This window comes from Ammodytes marinus (assembly GCF_949987685.1).
Source record: "Ammodytes marinus genome assembly, chromosome: 17".
Lineage (NCBI taxonomy): Eukaryota > Metazoa > Chordata > Actinopteri > Uranoscopiformes > Ammodytidae > Ammodytes > Ammodytes marinus.
Window position 1 is genome coordinate 19,462,720 of NC_137221.1, and position 20,638 is coordinate 19,483,357.

General features: G+C 40.7%; 1 protein-coding gene across 1 annotated transcript; it reads right to left on the reverse strand.

Annotated features, from left to right (window-relative positions):
• Positions 1-4,468: 4,468 nt before the first annotated feature.
• Positions 4,469-15,202, reverse strand: kpna6 (karyopherin alpha 6 (importin alpha 7)). Its single transcript, XM_080045617.1, has 14 exons — positions 15,073-15,202; positions 12,671-12,804; positions 11,619-11,711; positions 11,322-11,421; positions 11,131-11,225; positions 10,890-11,021; positions 10,704-10,792; positions 10,479-10,578; positions 9,420-9,583; positions 9,252-9,330; positions 8,574-8,699; positions 7,104-7,231; positions 5,788-5,972; positions 4,469-5,381 (listed from the first exon to the last, which is right to left on the reverse strand). Exons 1-14 carry the CDS (start codon positions 15,074-15,076, stop codon positions 5,194-5,196), a joined length of 1,617 nt encoding a protein of 538 aa, XP_079901743.1. The 5' UTR covers positions 15,077-15,202; the 3' UTR covers positions 4,469-5,193.
• Between the last annotated feature and the right edge of the window lie 5,436 nt (positions 15,203-20,638).

A 20,638-nucleotide genomic window follows, 5' to 3' on the forward strand; every position in this document is an offset into this window, starting at 1 on the left:
GATTTTCCATAAAAATATTCAAATAAAATCACACAAGCACTACAATCAAATATAAGGTTTGAGGTGCCGACTGGGAAATACAACTTTCTGCAATAATTTGAACCCACTGGGTCACATGAACTGTGAGCTATTGAAGAAAAACACATATAAAATAGAATAAGCAAATGAGGTGTGTCATGTGTACTGGGTGGGTAGTACTCATTTCTGCAATAATTTGAACACACTGATCACATGATCCAGTATATCTTGTCACTTGTATGATGATTTTAATTGATGTTCGTTTATTTTATTAACATGGATGGGATATACTGTAGAAATGAATTTCCCCTTTGGAATTAATAGTTGTCTGTATCTGACTAATGTAATACATGTTGGATAATTTTTTTAGACCATAAACATGTGGCTTAATTTTTCCAAGCCAGATGTACTGTACACATTTTCACTTCCACCATGAAGAAGGTTCACACCTTGAGCTAAAGACACAGATTTGCTAGTCATTCCAGTGTTGTATACATGGCATAGTACAATAGCAATTCATTTGCATAGTACGTCGGAAACAAAAGAGCAAACACTAGCATTAAAGGGTTGCAACATAACTTTATTTGTCTTTGCACAGTATTCCCACTGAACAATTATAAATTCAATATATATTTTCTTTACACTTTTAATATTGTTGCTGTTTCCTGTATGCATGTTTCTTCTCATGTTCATGTTTGTGTGTCATGTTCAGTTGAAGTGTATAAGTTTCTCGTCACTCATTCATACCGTCGGTAAAGTCAAGTCAAGTCACAGTTTAAAGATGGGTAATTTTGAGCAAAAAAAAAAAAAAAAAAAAAAAAAATCAAACAAGAATAGAGAAAATAAATACATGTAAAAGAAATGAGAGGACCAGAGTAGAGAATACATCAGGACTGGTCAGTGATGGCATATGAAAAGTATTTTTTTTTTTACAAACATGTAGCATTGTAAACATTTGTAGCGTAGATGACATTTGACCAAGCCGAGCATGGCATGTATTTTGATAAATAGACATAGAACAGCTTCTAGGACGGAAGACAAGTCAGATGTGAGATATTGACATCTCTTCATTCCCCTATGGATAACAAGGTTCCTGGTCACGCAGCCTGACTAGGACAAACCTTTACTCTCTTAACACAGTTATCCATAAAATATAGCCCAGAATATCCTGATCCGGAAAAAGACCAAGAAAAAGCAGAAAAGGCGTGTATTCTCACCTCCTATTTTACCTTTATTTCTTCTTTCCTGTGACGTGTTCTAATGAGGCTTTTTTTCTCCACTTCTCAGAAGTGATTAGAATTGCATGTGAATCCCTATCAATGTATCAGAACATACATATAGTTTAACTTATAATACTTTTTAATGTAAATCATCACTGCACAATTCCTGAATCCCAGATTTTATCTTAGAAAAATGTCCAGTAAGTTGCCTCAGTTAGCTCCCGTCACCTTTCGAGAGCAGTAAGTAGGTGGATGGTTGCCTTCGGCCGGGGTGCCTGATTTTGGACAATATTTATTGCAGTCTTCGGGATTATTTTGCAGATTTATTTTTTAACTACATAAACCGTTCCTTGAGCTAGAGTACAAAATAAAACTGAGGAGCAAGGGACTGAGCGATTGCAGCTTATTATGAAAAGAAGCAGTTTTTTTAATGGCCTGGAACAATTTCTCAGTCCTACTGACTGGGTCAACACAAGCCAATTACATAGAGGACCTGAAAACAAAACATGCACTGAATCATTTCAACCAGCCTTCCCAATGGTAAAACTTTGGTCAACTATGACAATACAGGTTTAGTACCACCAATTGTCTGCTATGATAGTCACTAACGTCTCCTAAGTACTACAAGATTTTTTAAATCGGCGCCGAGTTTGTTTTTGCACCAAGAGGAATCTCAAGAAAATGCTAAATACAATACTCGACTGTATCCGTCACATGAAATCAATCGATTCCAAAATGTTTTACTGCAATAGTGGGGAGCATCACACCAAATTACAAAAGGCAGCTGGAGAGACCAGTTTTATGCAATGAATCAAGTAATCCCCTCCGCCCCAGACAATTACACAGCTTTAATTCATTCCTTATTTAGGTGCCCACAGTAAAGAATGCCACTTTTCCAAAGGAACAATGGCAAATAATGTAACTTTAAAGATAAGGAAAATAGAGCAGCAATGTTCTGCACAAAATGTGTGCACATTCAAGTAAATAAAAGATATAAAGAAAAATAATCTATAAATCAAAGACAGATACATAAGAACCTCAAGTCTTTGTTGGTCGGATTGGCACTTTTGTGAATAGGAGTGCATTTTCATTTTCTTTCCAGAAATATAAATATTCTTTCCTGGTTGATGCACTGATTCTCTCAACTTTTTTTATTTTTTATAATTGCAATTCTGGCAATTATTGTAAGCCAAGCGCAGAATTGGCCATGAAATCAAAGATTTCAGTTGTAAATGCTGCTTCTACACATCTGTCGTGTAGAGTTAAGTTATTGATGCTCAATTATTCTGGATTTAAACTCTTTATGTCTGCTAGGAGCACACGTGTTCTGTGGAGAACGTCTCAAAGTCATGAAACAAAGAAAATAAAACCTGTGCGTTCGTATGGGCCTCTGTCAAACCTTTGTATCTCATGTCATAGCGGCCCCTATCACTATAAATATATTTGACTGACATTAAAGGTGTTTATAAAAATTTAACCAAATGGAAAAATCTATGTCCATCCACTTTAAGAGATGTTCTGTCATATAAATGCAAAGTGTTTATGAAAGTGCTTGCCCATGTATACACAATATTCAGACTGATCCAATCCTATTTGCATTGAGTAACATCATTCTGTTCATAGTTCCATGATTTCATGTTAGGGCTGGTTCAGTTATCCACAGAACAGGCGCTCCTAGCCTCTGATAGGGACATGTAGTCATAGAGTCAATCAACCTCTTCCTCACACAGTGCCTGTCAGTCAAACATCACACAATCACAGTTCTGCTCCATCCACAAAGCCCAAACCCTGACCCCAGATCAGCGTCTGACCCGAGATCAGGGTTTACGGGGCTAATTTAAAACCATCGTAAGTCACGTGGCTAGGAACAACAAAAAATAGTTTCCATAAGACCCCGTTTGTGCTACAAATCACTTTTGAATTCAACAAACGTCTCGTTTCATTGTCTCAATTCAAACAGGAAACAATCTTAATTAAAACGGAACCAAGGGCCACATTCTTTTTTTATAAATGAAGAAAATATACTAAGTGCTCTGTAACAAAAAGCAGCCAAAATGGCCTTCTTCAACCCGTGGAGAAAGAGCACAATTTAGAGAAAAAAATAAATCTCATTCCAAACACTATGGAAACCATTTCACTTGCTGCTAGCCACTCATATCTGTGTGAGGTGTGTGTACAGTGTCTGCTGGTGTTGTATGCAAGTGTGCATGAAGTGTGCGCAGATATATATATCTATATATAATGCAGATACATTGAAATTCAAATCAACATTTATACTTGAATCTTCTGTTGCAGTTAGGCTTGTCACTTTGTCTGAGATGTATCCCTAGCCAAACTCCGTAATGTTGTCATTAAAGAAGCGGCGTAGGCTTTGCTCTCCTGGAAGAGGAGGGGCTATTTACATCATCACCTGGACTTATCGCTATGGACCCATGCAAAATTCATTTACAGTTGACCATTCCCCCTTTCTCAAAAAAATAAATGTGATACAGAATGCCATAGGTTATATATCAACTCTACCACTATACAGAAACACCACCACCGTCACTTCACTAGCACTGTTCACGTCATCAAACCAATCGATTGTGGCCCACTTTGGGATTTTTACCTCCAAATAAGAGTTTCTCTTCACACAATTCTGTTTCTCTCTGTGCCAACTGTCTGTTTGGCCAGGGATACTCAGTGACAGGAGGCAGGGTAATAGAACACCATGCAAAAACCCTACCACCAACATCTGGGGAGGGGGAGGGGCCTATTAGCTAACCAGCAGCAACCTGTTTACACTGGGTTTCAAAGAAATCAAAAGACATTTCAAACTAGAAATGTTTTGTCTCGTGAAATTCCCCCAGGAGATGCCAAGTGGTATTTTATTTTACCTTACTTTCAACATCTGCAATCCTTTGAATTCAATTCAACGTAAACAATAAGTTTAGTTTGCTGCTGCTGCTGCCGTCGGCTCTTTTCACCCCTTAACCCCCAGGGCTGTGCCTCGTTTTAATAGTTAGATCACTTCATAATTCAAATGTATTGTTATTAATAACACGGCACACGACGAACATTGGATTTCTAACTATACCACCCTCCAAACCTGGATGTTATGCCCTTTAAACATATCCTATAAAAACGCAAACCATTTCCTAATATCCCCACTCAAAGCCCTTCCCAAGTCCAGATAGTTTTAGAAATCTTCCCACTTCTTCCCACCTCAACCCTGCCCCCGAAATGTGTCCCACTTGTTAGTTAATCGGAAGGGGAAAAAAAAAAAAAATCACACGTTAGCTTGGGCATCAGACTCTGTTGTCGGACACTTGTGCCTCTGAACCCCCTTTACAGATGAGATTAGTTTGTCCATCAGAAGATAAGCAGAGATCAGCCCTAAGCCAATCAAGAAAAAAATTATCCAAAAGGACTAAAAAAGGAGCAGATAAATTAAAGGTTTGGGAAACTAATCTTAGTCAAACTGACATCAAGAGCTAGGCGTAGTTCACCCCCATGCACCCCAGTCTTTCCAGGGGATGCGTGGGTAATCCTAAAAAAGAAAAGGAAGAAAAAAAAGAAAAGAAAAAAAGAAATGTCCCATTGGAAAAGAAATGTAAGTGTATATAAAATATACTAACCAACAAGTTATTATCGTAACTGCCAATGATGAAATCTAAGAGCTGACAAATGGCAGGAAGATGTTTGTGTGTGCGTTTTTTTAAAGCCAGGGCAGACTCACATTTGTGTGGCTCGCCCCCCGCCACCCCTTCCTGGCCAGCTGACACAGGAGGCTGCCCGGATACAAGCCAGTCAATAGGTTGAGGAAAATGATGAAAAGGTGGGGCGGGGGGGGGCATTTGTAGGGGCTGGATAGTGGGAGAGTTTTAGCTTTAGTTTGTGGTGATGGTAGGAGCGGGTGGGTGGGTGTGGAGAGGGTAAATGGTGTGTGTTTTTAGAAGGACAAGGGGTGCTTGACTTATAGCTGGAAGCCCTCCATAGGGGCCTCCTGCTGGGGGAAAAGGAACTGCTGGTTGGCCTGGTCCACCTGGGGGGCTAGACTGTTGTCCTCGTCCTCCACCCCAAAGTAGTGCTCGATCAGGTCAAAGGCCTTCTGGTAGATCTCCTGGTTGTCGTGGCTCTGGAGGAACTCGATCTTGTCCAGACCTGGAAGAAGAAAGAAAAAAACCTTACATTAGATCAATGTATTTTAGCAAATGAATGCGTGTCTAAATAGGTGTAGGTTAGTAGAAGAGGGAGAGAGATAAAAAGGGGAAAGAGCACAAAGCAAAGAGGTTTCCGTGACCGCCGCTGGAAAGGCACAGCAACTGTATTTATCACTCAAGAAACCGGTGTGGAAACTCTAGTTTTTTGTTTTTCTTAATGTGCACAATATTAGTAATTAACGGTACAAGGACATTCACATTAATCACTTGGTAATTGTCTAGAAGAATGTTAAGGCTAGATGGCTCCTAAAACATTTATAATGTGCTTGTTTTTCCTCACTATCAGTCAACTAGTCTAAATTTCATTTTAAAAATGGGGAAATGTGTGTGGATATGGAGCACATTACCATATGCTTCTTCGATGAGGCTGCAGTAAGGATTGACTCCGGTGGCGCTGTTCTCCTGCTTGGCCTCCTGCTCTCCCAGCCTCAGGATGTTCTCCAGCCCGTTCAGAGCAACCTGGACGATCTTAGAGTCCATCACCGTCAGCAGGTCACACAGGGGCTTAATGCAGCCCAGGTTCACCAGATACCTACAAGGACAGACACACCAACACATATACACATTTAATTCTTATGGTTAACTTCAGGGCCATGAGTTTATTTACAATACAGTGTTCCTACTCCAGATCAAAAAGGGGAATTTCAAACTGGTCAGGGAGAGATGAGAGGCAAATGCCTAATTTCCCCAGATCTAAATCTGGCTCGCGTTTCCACTGCTGACATCAACCTGGGCGGGTGTATGATGGAATGCGGTAGCCACGATTAGAGTACAGTCTATGTGTCATAGCTGTTGAAGAGCGCTGGCCACGGCAGCTACATAACTACCAGTATTGTGACATCTAAGCAGCGGGACACAGTGGAGTCCGCTGATTAATTCAATGAAGAGGAAAAACGCCTCACAATAAACAAAAAGCTGAGCGCCAACATTTTTCTCTGTGCACAAAACTCTTTACTCCTGTCGAGGTGATTATACACGGCTGTTTATCTCTAACATGGAAAAGATTCCGTCGACTAATGAAATGACTGCAGTGTGTTTGGGACAGCTTGGTACCCCAACGAAAGGGTGACAAAATTGGGTGCGCTTCGGCTGGCTTATTTTGGTACCTTTCCCAACTTTTGATAGTGGAAAAGCAAATAAATGCGTGCAAGCCGCGCCAAATCGAGCCAATCAGTGGAAACAAGGCTAAAGACAGCTTGAGTGGTGAAAGGGACGGGCGCATGCCTCTGTGTTGTGTAAACACAAGTGGTGGGTAGTTATTGTAGACTGATTGCTTTTCAACACAGTCAAACATTTGGCACAGCTGTGGTTTGGACACACATCTCATGAAGGCAATTACGATGCTTCAAATTCCCTTAGCACGCGAATGCCACAGTTAGATTATCCCTTGTTCTCACAGTCATAACTCAGTCAATTCAAGCATACCGACATGATACACAGATGAGTTGACTGGACGGTTCAAACATGTCAAGAATTTTTAATGGTCGTTAGAAACTCTTCCAACTAAAAAGTATAGTCGTTGTGTAAGCTCAGTCATCACTCAAAGCTGGACCATCAATAGAGGAATACATGAATCAGGAATAATTCATCGGATGCAATCTGGTCATGCTATTAGTTGAGGGCACACTGTAGCATACTATGGTTAACTGACTAAAGGTCTGACCTCATCTGTTCCGGTGTTCCTCCCGAGGTGGCGTTAGTGATGGCCCAGGCCGCCTCTTTCCTGGTCCTGAACTCTGCTTTCTGTAGAATGTCGATCAGCACGGGGAAGATGTTGGCATCTATTACTGTCTGTGGGTCAGGAGAAGATATGGAGTCAGGGACGTTCTTCAAAAAGCTGCCTCAACATAGTTAGGACATATTTACCTTTGCAACTTCCACAAAACCTAACCCCTGGTGGCCGTGTAAGAATGAGTCAAGTCCATTGAATCTCAGATACTGTATTGTGGGTCATAAAAGCTGGGATGAATGGACGCATCTGTATGTATGTGTGTATTTCAGGGGCCCATCTTAACTCAAATTCTACATGGTCTACATTATAGATAAATCTTAGGAGTAAAAAAGAAAAGAAAAAAAAGACCATTGTGTAATTACTTTAATAGAATTAGAAGAATACTAGAAATACAGCCAGTTGGTTTTATGCTTCCAAGAGTGAGGGCCAGTATTTATAAATCAACCACACAATCTAATGCAGACCCAAAGTAGACTATTAGAAGATGATGTAAAACACAGATTAGGTTTGAACATCGGGCAAATGCAGTTTGAATTAGTTTTGATAAGGTCACACAATAAAGAAAACAGAAAACAAAAAATAATTAATAAACACAAGGACTTAATAGTAAAACAATAAGGTCAACAATGGTGTGTTACGTTGACAACAAATGATTACAATGCCATTCATTTTGACATGCATAATATTATTACAAAACACTATAGCCCCCACGAGAGAGAAAAAAAAAAAGTTTTACTGGAGAAAAAGGTCAGCCAGTGGGATACGAAATATAATTGATGAGCATATTACTGACTGTGTATAATACAGTGCATACTTCTCATAAATAAAGTAATATATCGAAGGTATTTTGTAGCGTGAATACAAGGGTGCACTCACACACTAGGCAAAGTTGCCCCGTATCGTGCCCAAGCACGATTGCCAGGCACCATTGCGTCTCGCCATACGTCACCACGTCTATAAGCGCTCAGGTTTGGGATTTGGAGCATGATTTTTTTTTATCCGGCCATATTTGCAGCTAACATTCCATTTCCACATCAGACCATCGCGAATCCTTCGGCAACAGTTTTTTTAAAATGTCGAGGCGCGCGGGGGACAGTCTTGTATAAATGTACTTATTTATTAGTAGCAAAACAGAGGAGTGTTGGTAATCATTTTTTCATTAAACTGTGAGAGCTACATTACTACAGTAGAACAGAACAACATTAGTGCAGGGCAGGCAACCAGAGAGAAGCAAATGTTTCATATTGTAGAAAAATATAGGTTATTTTCAAGTATCACAATGGACAATGTGTTCATAGTCATTTCCTACAAAGCCATTCCCATTTATTCCCCCCTTAGGTGGACTGGTTATGCTGCAGCTTGTCCCCATTTTCGTTGGAAGCTTTGTGTGTTATGCGTCACCTGAATTTGTGCTCTGTTTCCAGCTGTGATGTTTGAGATGGTCCAGCAGGCCTCTTTGCGAATGGACTCTTTAGCACTGCTGAGGAGGTGCAGCAGACAGGGCAGAGCTGAGCAGTTCAACACCACCTACACACAGCCACAGAGAGGGTGAAACAACTTTGAAGTCGATTATAAAAAAACGCTTCAAGATTTAATATAAAAACTAAAATTAACAATGAATTTACCTTAGGGGTAAGAAAGCTTTCGAGCAGGTTATAAAAAACGGTTTGTGATTAAGATTAAAAACTTAACAATTAAAGCAATGGGGTTAACAAAGCTTTCATTCAGTTATAAAAATGGTTCTTGTTGAAGTATAAAAACTCAAAACCATGGATGATTTTTTTTCTAATAAGAAATGTGGTCTTTTACACAGCCAAGTATAGTTTACGGCTCTGCCTATGCCCAAAGTAAAATATTCCTTCATTGTAACACAGCAGTTGCTGTTTAATCCTCCTAGATTGTGCTCATCATACCAAGATGGAGCTTCTCATAGAGACTACAAATGAGCCCTTTAGAAAGAAAATAGACAATACAGTTGCCAGTGTACGGAACACCTTGCTAAAACTAATGTAATGTAATGCAACAGTCCTGCAATAAAGGACTGGTTATAATGTTAAGTTGTATTTCTTATGCTCTCACCTGGGTTTGGATGTCATCTCCAGTGACTATGTTTCCTACAGCTCTTAAGGCAGGGGAGGCCACCTTGTAGTCAGTGTGCCTGCAGGTTCAATAGACAAGAGAATTCAGTATTTACAGGTCATACTCACTGTGACTTGGAGGACAACAGAGAGCCAGGGCTGGACTTACATGAGCAGTTCCACCAGACGCCTGCAGACACCAGAGTCGATGACAGCCTGGATCTTGTCATTGGGGCCGTCAGAGAGGTAGGACAGGGCCCAGCAGGCGTCTGCCAGCAAGTCTGGGTCACTGCTAAATAAAAGCCTGGACAGCACTGGCAGACAGGGTGACACCTAGACAAAGCGGACACAAATGCATATTTATGATGAGGAATAACATCAACAAACCGCCCCAAGAACAACATAGATAAATCAGGCAAAACGTTTCGGCAGATATGCAGCGTGACTGACCTTTTTCAAAGTCATTATTCAAGTTTTTCTTTTAAAACTATGCTGAAAATATTCACCGGGCACCAAGCATATCTATACACTCAAGACAAAACATTCCCAGCAAAATGTTCTCATGCACATGTGGGTTAAAGAAAGCTGGTTCTTCTGATATGAGTTTAGACCTGTTAGCTTATTTGAAAAAATTGCTTGTCAAACTGACCTGGTATCAGCAGCATTTACTGGGTGAGCCTGCTGATAACCAGGATTTCACATGAATGCAATTCATACATTTTAATTTAGAAGGGCATAAAACTGCTGTGACTTCTGGCCCCGTCAACCAGACATTTCTGCTCTTCTAGATCTAAGACTATTTTGAGTGCAGGTTGTCGAGTTACATTTTCCATAAGGTGACCAAGTTCAGAAAATAAATCCTATGAAGTTAAAATACTGTTACTACACTGCGACATTTGATCTCTAGTATGTGTCTGTGTGTGAGTCTGTCTTTATGTCTATATATCTAACCATCTACCCTATGGTTAAGCAATGATAACTATCACACTTAAGCTGTAGAACCAGGTTTGGCAAGAATGGCAATCCTCGTGCACGAACTCCTGACAAATACAGATTTTATCCTGCACCCGCTACTGTGACTAGCTGTTCTCACCATTATGCATTCTTCAACAGCTTCACATGTCCATTGCAAAAACGTTGAAAATCAAAAAAAGCAGTGAGCCTGATCTCAAATGATTGCAGTTTTTTTTTTTTTTTTTTATGTTTACTCAATAAAGCGTAGGGATACCTTTTCAAAAGCAGGTGGAGGGTTTTTCCCTCTACAGAGATTAGACAGTGCCCATACTGCATTCCTTGTCATGGTCAATCTAGTGGATTTGGTCAGAAGCCTGTGATGATGACAAGGAAACGTCAAAAGCAGTATATAATGACTTCAGAAATATGTTATTATAGACAGATGAGATAAAGGCTTTAATAAGTACTTCCTATAAGGATTCAAGGAGGATGTGCTTACATTAATAGTGGTGGAAGGATGTTGCAGTTCAGCACGTAGTCCCTGCATACGGCACTATCCCCCGCAATATTACCCAAGGCCCACACAGCCTGCAGGGAAAAGTACACACCAAACCTGTGTTACCCGTGGGTACAAGAGTATGACACAACGCAAGACAAACAATCAACGGTTAAGAAAGCGTGTTACCTGTTCCTGGACGTCTTCAAAGTCAGAGTTAAGTAGTTCTATGAAGATTGGCACTGCTCCGGCCTCAATCACAGTCTTTGTCTGCATGGATGTGCCTGATGCTATGTTGGTCAGTGCCCAAGCGGCTTCAAACTGCACGGGCACAAAATGCAAAAAAACAATATTTTAACGTGAAGCCATAGGATCTTAATTAAAACAAATGATCATTCATATATTTCAATTCATTGTATACTGTACTGACCTGTAGTGTGCAGTTGGCACTCATCTTCAAGAACTCCACAAACCTCTCTACTACTCCAGATGTGTTTATAACTTCATCAATTGGTGGGTTGGGCTCTGAAATGAACAACAGTACAAAAATGGATATAATGGATTTTGTTTGGCCTATGGTAGCGGGCACTACAGTTACTGTATGTACGTTACATCATCTACCTTTGGAAAGTAGTTTTCTGAACTTTTGTGTTGTGGCGAGCTGGAGCTCTGGGTCCTCTGAGAAAAGCATCTCAACCATGTCTCTGGTAATGACTCCTTCCTGCAACAATACATACATAAGCACTCTTTACACACACAGCACAGAATGGACTATTTCCTAAGCTGCAGGCTGGAAAATAGACTAGGCTACAATTGCTATCGAAAGAGAAATATAATGTGAAATAATCTCTGATAGGTCCTTTGTGAGCCTTTTTTTTGACTATGTTGTGCGAGTGGAATTGGAAAATTAACACTCACTGTTACTGGAGAGCTGAGGTAGGAGTCCACCAGAGGACTTTCAAACATGGCATCCTCTTCATTGACAATGTCCACGTTCCTCCTCTTGAAAAGCTGTGATTAAAAACACAACCAGAATCAATACAGACATTCAAACCAGACTATTATCAGTATATTAAGCATGTTCAATGTTAACCGTAAACCAATAAGACTTTTAACCGATCACCGGTAATATTATATCAGTTTAAAAATACGTTTTTCTTAAAATGATCATTAACATCTGATACACTATGAACAAGAGCAACCTAGTAGGCCTACAATACAAAGCTTTAACAAACACATTGGAGCCATGCAAGATATGGTCAAATTATCGTTATTGGCAAAATCTACAAAAATATAGACATTTTTGTCAATATATCAGACCCCTAAAGAGTGTGTGTGTGTGTGTGTGTGTGTGTGTGTGTGTGTGTGTGTGTGTGTGTGTGTGTGTGTGTGTGTGTGTGTGTGTGTGTGTGTGTGTGTGTGTGTGTGTGTGTGTGTGGGCAGACTAGATTCTGCAGACTAGGTGCAGAGTTGGGAGAAGTATTTATTTCAAACTGAACCGCAGATCTAAAAAACGAACAGACTTGATTAAACGGTAAAACACAATAACACAGTTTCACGTTCAAATTCTGCATTGATGATGCAGATGATGTACTGAACTGAAGCAAGTCATACAAGGTAACAATATTCATTTATCAGACAGACCACCTTAAGGTCCGGTTAGTAAGGTTCTGTTTAGGTCGTCTTTATGCCTCTGAGCAAAAATGAACTGGTGCAGAAAGCAGCATAGATTAAAATGAAAGTCTCTCTATTGCGCAACACAACCCTAATTTCACTATAAATAGGCTACATTTAAAAGGTGGAGTCAGCAATCCGGGTGATTTGCCATGATGGGTTAATGAGGGTGGGTTATCTTTCAGAAAAAAACTCAAAATGGACATCCCTGGTATAGATAGACTACAGTTACTGCTATGAACTCAACAAGGGAGATGAAGGATCATAGGAGTGGGAGAGAGGGGCTTGGCTAATACCTGTTGTTCTCGTTTCTGTTTCCTGAGTTGGATGCTCTCATCCTCTCTCCTGCGCCTCATCTCCTCTGGGTTCAGAGCTTTGTTCTTGTAGCGGTTCATCCTGTCGGTATCTTTGGCCGGACTGGCTGACGGCTCTGATTGGACAAACACACACACACACACACACATAAACATCAGTATTAAAACACAAGCAAGAAACTATGCAAGTTGTGCACCAAATGCTACAGCCAAGTTGAGGGGTAGGAAAGAGTCAGGGGACATCTCTCTAATAATAGGCCGTGATTATAAAACAGCACGTACGTACATAAGTCTATATATAAATATGCCTTGTATAAACAAGCTCATAGAAAACATAGACTAAAAATACACACGCACGCACGCACACACACACACAGCTAAGCTCCTCATCAACCGGTCAGCGGGCGGGCAGCACAAACTTATTTATTCAGTAGAGTTAAATCGCAGAGTTAGCATAAATTGGTGCCCACTGCTGTGCCGGCACAGGACAGACTGCCCATTCTCTGCATTTGTGCAGTCATGCCACCAGAACAGGGCACTGGGCAGCAGAGCCCTGAGTCACCCGGGGGCGGAAAGGGAGAGAAAGAGAAGTGAGGGCCGGGACAACATTAAAAAAAAACTGCCACCAGCGCAGGATGGTGCCAGCCTTCTGTGCCAAAAAGCCTTCCATTGCAGCTGCCAGCGGGTGGTTTCCGAGGTTAAATATCGGAACAAGTGGCGCAAATTGAGGTCATGTTATGGTTTCGGGGGCATTAGCACAACCAGGACCAGCTTCATAATAAGCTTATGTATGAGCGTAATGTGTGCAGATGGTAAAGCCACAGGCGTGAACGGCACACGAGCACAGGTTGCTGCTGGATGCTCTCATTTCTCTACTGTGTTTTGATAAGCTTCTCTGTGTGTGCTGCATATCCATTGGAGCTGGATGAAACAGAAATGGAGGGAGCTGACAGCGCTATGTCTGCTTTGGCATTTGGGAGGAGAGGAGACCCTATCTACCTACTACCGCAAGGAGTTAGTCAGGAAAAGAAAGCAGAATGGTGGAAGGCCTTGAAGCATTCGTCAGCACAATGGAAGAAAAAACAATCATGGTCCTAGTTGCATTTGGTGGTATCCAACATTGCTAAGAGATTAGGTTTTATTTGCTAATGTCTGTGGTATACGCTACAGAGATTTCTGTCACCATCTGAAAACAATAGGCGTGGAATGGAAACCCTCTGTTGTAAAGTGATGGAAGAAGAACTCTAAACATCAAGTCATGTCAGCAAATAAATGCCAAACATATGGCTTTTGACAGTTTCCTTATTAAAGGCTAACCTTGTTAATGACAAGACGTGCAAAGCAACAAAACAAACAAACACAAATAAACATGCACCGGTAAGCCCGTGCGGGAACACTCTGGAAATCATGGGGAGCCCCGGAGTCACATGTACTGTACACGCTGGTTGGTTCATGACTGTACTGTCAGATATGTCAGTGTCACTGTTGCTCACTCGTGTTAGCAAGCCGACAAAAATGTTCCATGATTTAAATTAGCTCTCTGCTTTATAAGGTATTACCAAACCGTTGAATATGAAAACTAACTATATTAAATTAGTTATATGTTCATAAAGTAAAATGTGAATAATTGGGTTTTATGAGCAAGACTGAATAACAGAGCTATCGCAGCTAAGCTAATGTTAGCGCTAGCCCCTGCGCTTAGACAAACGTGTGCCCAATAAAATCAACTATTCGATTGTGTCATCTTGTAAGTGATGACTTGTAAAATGTTATCAGTCGTATTAACACTCTTGCCAAGTTACAGTCGACTTTCCCACAGAATAGCAGAGAACAAACATCCAAATAAACAACGTTTTTGAAATATCCACTAAAAAGCACTGTCCTCGACAGCTTGCTAACGTTAGCTTACAGCTAGCAACAGTTGTAAATAAGCACAGGAGACTGGCGAATGCTATTTTCCAGTTGGCGACAGACAAGGCAATATCTTGACAGAGTCGATAACATATTTGAACATAACACGACACATGTGTGTTTGAAATAGCAATAAAAACGATACGGTGCTAGACTGCTAGTAGCCCTTAGCCAAATTTCTCCAAGTTGGCTCACAAATGACACTGACACTGCTTGTCGGAATGGGTTGGAATTATATTATTACGTCCTCTGTGGCATATGGTTTGTCGATAGTTTATTATAATGTACAGCAAGTAAAAAATAGCAACCCATCCGGCGCTAAATGGTAGCATCGTTAGCTAGCCAAGGAGTTAGCCAACTAGCTGAACACCAGTGACAGGATGAGGATTTCATAATCGTTACTCCCGATGACACACACGAGTCCTTTACCATTTGACATCATATCTGTACCAACGATTTGCCGAACAGCTTACCCATTGTGTCCTATGTGGCTTGGTAGTATCAAATGTTACAGATGGAAATCTATTTTAAATCCTTTCTCTCCTCTAGCTTTCCCAGAATTTGCGCCTGTAAGCGATATGTCTGCCGGAGACGGAAATGTCACACTATAACGCCGACGTCCTGCCACCAGAGGGCGCGCCAGGCTCAAATAACTAAACGATACACCCGCCCAACTACACTATACCATACCAACTATATGCATACATCAGACGTATCGGCGTTCATTGCATACATGGCCCAATCAAGTGCCACACCAGGAGAAGGTCAAAGGGAAACATGATTTCACGTCCGAGACCATTGATTATTCCAAAGCCAATGTCGCACTCCTCCTATCATCCCATGTAGGCCAAGGCTACAGTAGATAGAGCTGATGCAGCTGAGTTGCATCCGTGGACACTTAGGAGTAGGTCAATTGTAGGTGAGGAGATTAGAGGTAGGCCTAATTAGGATTGACTTATTGTCAAAATCACTTTGTCAAAATCAGTAAATATCTCCCCATTACCCGCTACCTGTCATTTTACATAGCCTACAGTATAGACTACATGGTAGCTGATCTTGAAGAGATATTCCCTTTTTCTGACAAAAATAAATTTCGACAGCAAGCGTTGTCCAGAGTAGTCTTCTGACATGGGCTCCTAAAGGAGCCTGGTGAGATAAACCAGAGAAAAACTTTAGGGGGCAATGTTGCACAATTAAAATAGTTTGAATGTAATAGAGCATTAGCTGCTGTCAATCTTGCTCTTTCCTATAGGCCTATTGGAAAGATCGTGGGAGGTCTCGTCAACTGTTGCACAACTGAGATACTTTCCCATGATTACAATTTCTTATCAGACAAGGAACACATATTGTTCTTAGATCTGTGTGTAGCCACAGGCTCTTGGCTGAGCCTCACTCCATGAGCCATGATGACTTGAGAATGCACAGTCTTCAGCAGGTGTGCTGGCGAGGGGATGAATCAAAAGACTCTTGCTTGCACGATAGCTGCAGCACTCCACCGGTAAATAACACAAACAGTACACGCCCAACCAATCTGTGCCACAGAGGCAGCAGCGTTCAAATGCTCTCAGATCCAGCCTGCAGGGCTTTAGCTGGGGCTCATCCAGTCTGATTTCACACAGCCTCCTTTGTGGAGTTCCTTAGCCGTTCTCATTTCTAGGCCTGCTGAAGCACATCATACAGCAGCCTCCACTCGGCACAGAAGCAAAGGCTATCCATTAGTCAATGCCAGTGAGTAAAGACTGCCTCTGTAATGGAATCATAAGAGCCGAGCGAGGCACACAACCCAGGGGTTTTAAACAGACAGGACACGGCCACTTCTATAGTGCAGCCTCCCACTCGTCAGCTCCTAATGTAGATATAATAAACACTACAATCGATACCCTCTTTTTCAATCCAAATTCAAACGTCTGTAAATTAAATAGAAAGAAAAAACGAGATCTAAATGAGCAAATGGTAAGGCCTCTGCTGTCGACCTCATTAGTGGTGTGTTGCACATCCAGGCTGAGTCAGCAATATTGAAAAACCGCACTGCATTGTCAACAAGCAAATTAAAAAAACGGCGAGAGCCACGGCTAGATGTAATGTAGATTAAAGCGGAGTTCATCAAAATGAGTTAGGTTGATTCTGAAAGGACAGCACAGCATTTCCTCTTAAGGTGCACTGTGCAGTTTTAGAGGTGGGGGGGGATTTGTTTGCATTTACAGAGCCATAAGGTAGTTTGCAAAAAAAACACATACTCTAACTTTCTAACAGTGTTCCAGGGATCCAATTTTCCTGCGAGTGAAGTTTGTTTATGAGAATACCTTACAAAAAATGCACTTCTCCGACACACCAAAGATTACATAGTGCACCTTTAATTATTTACCTTTACCACATAAAGAGGCTAACAACATCAAGTAGATTGTTTTCAGAGCCCTGAACATAATTGAAAAACTCAATTATAGTATGTAAAAAGCAGTTTAGTTTTGATTGTGCTTATTTGATTGTGCGAATATGCCCGTCTTTAAACTGCTGCTTAATTCAATTACATCCCAAGTATGATAATAAGGGGCTGGTTTGCTTAAAATGGGAGAATGTGGTTGGGCGGGCCTTTGCCTGTGGGAGAGTATAGGGAACATCTGCAAAAGCTGTCTGCTGAACGCTTTGTGTGAGAGAAATAAAGGGTAGAGGGAGATAACGCCGTGGGGAGGATATAGTGTGCGTATGGAGAGCAGCAGTGTGTCAGTGTATGTATGTGGGGCCGTGAATGGGAAAGAGAAGATACGTCTTCATAATATAGTGTTGAAAATCCATTCAGCGCTGTCCATTCCTTTTGGAAAATCCTTTTTATCTGAATCATCCCTCTCTCTCCTTGTCTCTCTCTCTCTCTCTCTCTCTCTCCCTGTCTCCCCCTCTCGCTTGCTGACATCTAGCAGGTGGCGCGGGCCGATAAGTAGAGATGCTGAGTAGGTGATTTTAGAATATTATTCCAGAGGATCATTCGATCATTCCTCGCGTGTGTGTGGGGGGGGGGGGGGAGAGATTTGTGGAAAGCATTTTGAATACTGATGTATAACTTTCACCTCACATGGATAAAAAGCTCGGAGAGACAAATCTGTAGCCGTGGATTGAAAGCCAAGCGTGGACTAAAGACGGCAATGTCATTGAGAAAATGATGCCAACCACTTCTTCTCTGTTTTGTTATTTTGTTCTGCACGGGATCTCACTGAACTCTTTAACTGTGTTGTCGTGGTGTGATCGTTTCAAATTATAATTCAATGCCATTCTCTTTAATGTACTAAAGTGGTATCTAAAGTGGTCTGTTATAGCTTCAATCCAAGTGCTAGCCAGATCCTCTAATGTACATTGCTGGTGGGGGAACAGCTGCATCTGAAAATGTGAATTGGCACTTCATTGGCACACACAACAATGTTGAACTTATTATTTTTATTTTTTCTATGGCTCTTTGTGCTGATTGTAACACCACTCATATCTTGAAGGGGAGACTGTCAATTGTTCTTTTATGGCGGCATTATGTTTTCGGGTTGAACATGATATCTCAAGAACGCTTTGAGGGATTTTCTTCCGATTTTGCACAACTGTCGACTCTGACTCAATGATGCTCTGATCAGAGTTGGTTCTCAGGTCATGGTTCAAAGGTCAAGGTCACTGGGGGATATTTTGTTAAATTCAGCACAAACTTACAAGTGGACTCCAGGGTGAACTGATTAGATTTTGGAGGTCAAAGGTCACTACAACCCTTTCATATTGACAGGTTGCGGTGACCTTGTATCACATTGTAGTTTATTCGGAGCTTTTGCCTTCTTTTGTTTTGGCAACCTTCACTGTTCTTTTACCATTTGGAAATTGTGTGCCTCGTTGAAGCATATAACTGCCAGGTGGTAGTTCTAGTTCTATCAGGCTTATTGTCTGGATGTCTGTGTTTGTGTCTCTTGCTTAGATGCAGCGGTTGTCACTGTGTGGTGTTACGTTCGCTTTTTTTGTTTTGTTTTTTTCCTCTTTGTGTGAGTTATCTTAATTCTAATCATTGTATTCTTTGTAGGACTTACTACTTGTAATGGATAATTCTCTATAGTGTGGAGTTCCTTTACCTTAGGTATAACATCCCTTCTTGTCATACACTATTGATTAACTGTTTATTTTATTGTATTGTATTATATTGAATTTTTTAAAGTGTATTTTATATATTTTTGTAAAAGTGTAATATATATATATAACCTTGTTTTCACTTTTAGCACTCCCCTCCCCCTTCCCCTTCAGGCTGCACTTGAAAATAAGAATTTTGTTCTTAATTTGCTTGCCTGGGTAAATAAAGGTTAAATAAATAAATAAAATAAACATCTAAATACCTATTCTTCCTTATGTAAATGTCTCCTGTGCAGCGCTCTTCCGGTGAAATCTATTCATATATCCAAGGAACCAAAGCTGGTATATTCACAGGAGACACATACTGTACACAGAGCCAACTTTTCCTCTGCCCATACAAATTCCAATAACCTAAACTCAATGTGGAGAGTATCTATGAATAACAAGTACCCATCCAATACAAGTGTTCTCTTTTCCCCTAAATTGAAATCGACTACACCCCATTGCTTCATCATTTATATAGATAGGTGACGTGAGGCCAGGGATTGATTGTCATGGCGCTATGAAAAAAATGTAAATGTATAATGACATTGACAAAGGAAATGTATTTAATGTCAATAGGTCAAAGGCATGGTCGATAGTCGCTATTGGTGGCAGTACTGACCCGGAATATCAGATTGCTGAAAGCCATAAAACAAGTGAAATTCTACACTCCACAGAATATATCTGCCCTGCCCGGTTGCTGGATGTCTCATAAAGTGGAATAAATGATGCTAACAATATGGCACGGCAATGTCACAGTGTGGGCTGAGGTGGCAGGGATGCACCAGTCTGAGGCCAAAGAGTGAGTGAGAGAGAGAGAAAGCAAGAAAGAGAGAGAGAGAGGCGGAGGGGGAGGGGACGCCGGCAAAGTTGATGAAGCAGAGAAATCAATACGACACAATTATTGTACACAAACTGTAATTGATGAACACGTGGCTTTGGAGGACTTCCTCGCGACTCTCTAACCCCTATATACAAGCCAATTTCAGCCCCAATCGAAGCGGGTCAATAGGGCCCCATTAACACAAAGTGCTTTAATTTACCATGTGCTGGGACCTTTCAATGTTGTTGTTTTTGGGTTCTCTGTAAAGTGACAGGCAGCAACAAAGTGCTGCACACTGCAACATTTCTAAATCTCACCAAGTATATTGGTCTTATGTCTATTTCAAAATATCCAATGACCCTTAATATAAGACACAATCAACTAACAAGCAACAATTTAGTGATATGTATGGGGACTTGTTAGTTCAATACGCTTGAATTGAAAATGAAGATTACAAGGCTGGCTTTCTATGACACAAAAGCTCTTCCTATACTGTATAACACATGCTCAATTTCTAGCTTAGCTCAAGATACATCTAATGCTAAAATATCACTTAATGATCTTATTTCAAGTAAGTGATTATCTTAAATCTAGAAGAGTGCCACTTAAAATAAGTTCAATTGCATTTGAAATTAAGAGAATGACATGGACAAGTCGGGGGTAGACCTGCTTTTGAGCATTACAGGCTTATTAGGATACACACCACACTTCCTAACACTCGAGTCATAAAATAAAGCTAAAAAATTAGCTGATTTCAAGATATCTTCTATATCTTGATATAGCATCTTTTCTCAAGAAATCTTACCATGTGAATTTTAACTTTTTCAATTGGCCGATTCATTAGACTTATTACACCTAGCATTGCTTGTTTTTATCAAACTTATTTTCTGAAGAAGCATTTTTTGTCTGGCAAGTCCTTGACTATCGAGGGATTTCCACCTATCTATTAGCTCCTTATTTACAATAGAGCATGTTGAGTAGGTCTAAAGTCCCGGAAATACCAGCTCGCTCAACTGCTTTTTTTTTTGCCATGGCTTCCACTGCAGAAAAATTTAACATAGAAATTAAAAAATAGTCCTTCAAATTAT

What these genes read in the sequence shown, in the direction of transcription:
- kpna6 (XM_080045617.1), bottom strand. An exon ending in AACAGAAACGAGAACAACAG is followed by an intron (nt 11,712 to 12,670) that starts GTATTAGCCAAG and finishes TTTTAATCACAG; the next exon opens with CTTTTCAAGAGGAGGAACGT. An exon ending in ACCTCAGCTCTCCAGTAACA is followed by an intron (nt 11,422 to 11,618) that starts GTGAGTGTTAAT and finishes GTATTGTTGCAG; the next exon opens with GAAGGAGTCATTACCAGAGA.